General features: G+C 56.1%; 1 protein-coding gene across 1 annotated transcript in view; it reads right to left on the reverse strand.

The window, feature by feature from the left end:
- Positions 1 to 1,741, reverse strand: part of CDC25A (cell division cycle 25A) — a 20,219-nt gene extending 18,478 nt beyond the window's left edge. The window contains exon 1 of the mRNA XM_015568263.1: positions 1,698 to 1,741. Within this exon, the coding sequence (XP_015423749.1) occupies positions 1,698 to 1,741 (44 nt within the window). The remainder of the gene's footprint in view (positions 1 to 1,697) is intronic.
- Positions 1,742 to 2,283: the final 542 nt, after the last annotated feature.

Raw genomic sequence — 2,283 nt, forward strand, 5'->3', positions numbered from 1 at the left:
ACCATCTACCAGGGGCCACCGGGTGGGTTCACCCCAATGACTGCAAACTCAAAAGGGGTAGGGACCCTGCCTCTCCTTTTCCCGACTGCAGTGCCACCCCAGTGCCTGCCTGGGTCAGGGGGCCCCTCAGGACTCGGAGACTGAACACTTGCTGCAGAGAAAAGGAGTGAGTGCCCTGAGAGTGTTTAAGAAGGGACTGGGATCTGGCCTGGAATGTCAGGGGCTCCCGAGGAAGAGTCGGGGTAAACCCTTGTCGGGGGAGACTGTTCAGGCTCAGAGTCTGGGAGCCCCCCCCCCCCCCCCCCCCGTGTGTGGCAGAAAGCCCGGCGGAGGAGGGGAGGAGCGTGGGGAGGGCCCAGACTCCCCAGGGCCTGGCAGACCACACCCTGGAACTGGAAGTTTCTCAAGGGCCATGGGAACCGTGGAAAGGCTGGTATTTGCATTTTAAAACATAACCCTGACTCCAGAGTGGAGAGCAGCAGTGGGTAGAGCTGGGGGCCCCATTGGAGGGCATCCCACGGTCCTGCCATGAACCAGGGAGGGCGGTGCAGGGGAGAAAAGGAGACCTCACGTCCCCGCTGTGGGGCTGAGAGAGCTGGACTCCACTGTGCTTCTCAGTGAGGTGCCCGGCCTGCCTCCCCGCCACGCCTCGGGCACAGAAACCCAAGCGCGGCTGTTCCCTGCCTCACGCTCTGCGATGCCCTTATCTTTTGTTTGGAGAAGGGATTCCTCTCGTTAAAAACTAAAGCAAAACCTCATTTCTCAAACAATTCGAGAAGCGATTTGTTCGAAAACAGAATCCCTTTTCCCATTAGAAATAATGTTAATTGAATTAATGACCCCCAGGCGATGCCCTGCTTTAACCTTCCTCATATGCAGTACATGGCTAAAGTGCCGTTTAATTCACACATAAACGTTCCTTAAGTTTACCGGACCACCCCTACCAGCCTTAAAGGAATGATCGCTGCGCTGCCTCTCAGATGGGATCACGGGCTAACTGCTTTTCCTTTATCCAATCAATTTTTCTATCTCGTCAATACCCTGTGGTTGCGGTTTTGTGAGCCCTTTCACATCCGTAGCGACATGAGCCTCCTGACGGCCTCTTTATGGTTTAAAATTGTCAGCAACTGAGCCGCTCTTAGTCCTGCTGAGGTGCCAGCCTGAGAGGGTTGCCAGATGGAAAACTGAAGTTTCGGCCGACAACCGAGACATTTTTCTGTGAAGACAACTGAGACCCGAATTGTTCGAGATGGCAGATGGCCTGGAACCGAGGTTTGACTGTAAACGTCCCCTCTCCCTTTTGGCCGGTAGTTCATTTTGTTTTTATTTTTGTTAATTCTCACCCCAGGATATGTCCATTGATTTTCAGAGTGAGTGGAAAGGAGGGGGAGAGACACAGAGAGAGAAACGTTGATGTGAGAGAGACACAGTATTTGGTTGCCTCCTGCACTCTCCCCGACTAGGCCCGGAGGTCGAGGTGCATGCCCTTGACCGGAATCGAACCCAGGACCCTTCAGTCCTCAGGCCGACACTCTATCCCCTGAGCCAAACCGGCTAGGTAGGGCCTGGGCGGGTCGTTTAATACTGGACTCAACATCCCTGCTCTTGCAGGCGTTCATTCAACAAATGCTTCTTCGTTGCTCACAGCAACCCCAAGTGCTGGATCAAAACCCCACAATTGCCACCCTCGGGCTCACCTCTGCGAATGCCATCTCAGGAACATTCCTTTAATGACCGTCATTGCCGGGCCACCTGCAGGGTGGCTGGGAGCTGGAGGAGAGGCGGGAGATAGGGAGATAGAGACCGGGAAGGCTGCGGGGTGGGAGTGAGGGCGGGTCCACTGACCCACACCGGTCAGGGCAAGGGGGCAGTTCCTGACGGACTTAGAACTTCCCCAAGGGCTTGGCCTCATCCGTAGATAGTGCAGGGTGTGGAGAGGGTGTGATATGGGATCAGAACTGCCTTCCAGGCAGAGGTGGGGGAGTGGGGAAGCCTGAAAGGGGGGGTGGGGGGGTTTTCAAAAAGGGATTAACGCTGCTGAAGCTCCCGGCCTGGGTTGCTGGGAAGGGGCATTGGGGTGTGGAGGGCTGGGGTGCTTGTCTGTCTTTCTTTTTTGTTCTTCATTTTCCTTTGTTTGTTTGAAAGAGGTGGGGTGCTTTGTAAGGAGAGGAAAGAGCCCCAGGAGGCCAGGGAGGGAGACCAGCGCTTCCTGGGAGCTACTTCTGAGTCCTGGGCACCTGGGGGGCGCACCTGCAGGGGGGGCAGGGGGCACCTGGGGGGGGC

This window comes from Myotis davidii, unplaced genomic scaffold, assembly GCF_000327345.1.
Source record: "Myotis davidii unplaced genomic scaffold, ASM32734v1 scaffold663, whole genome shotgun sequence".
NCBI classification, from domain to species: Eukaryota; Metazoa; Chordata; class Mammalia; order Chiroptera; family Vespertilionidae; genus Myotis; species Myotis davidii.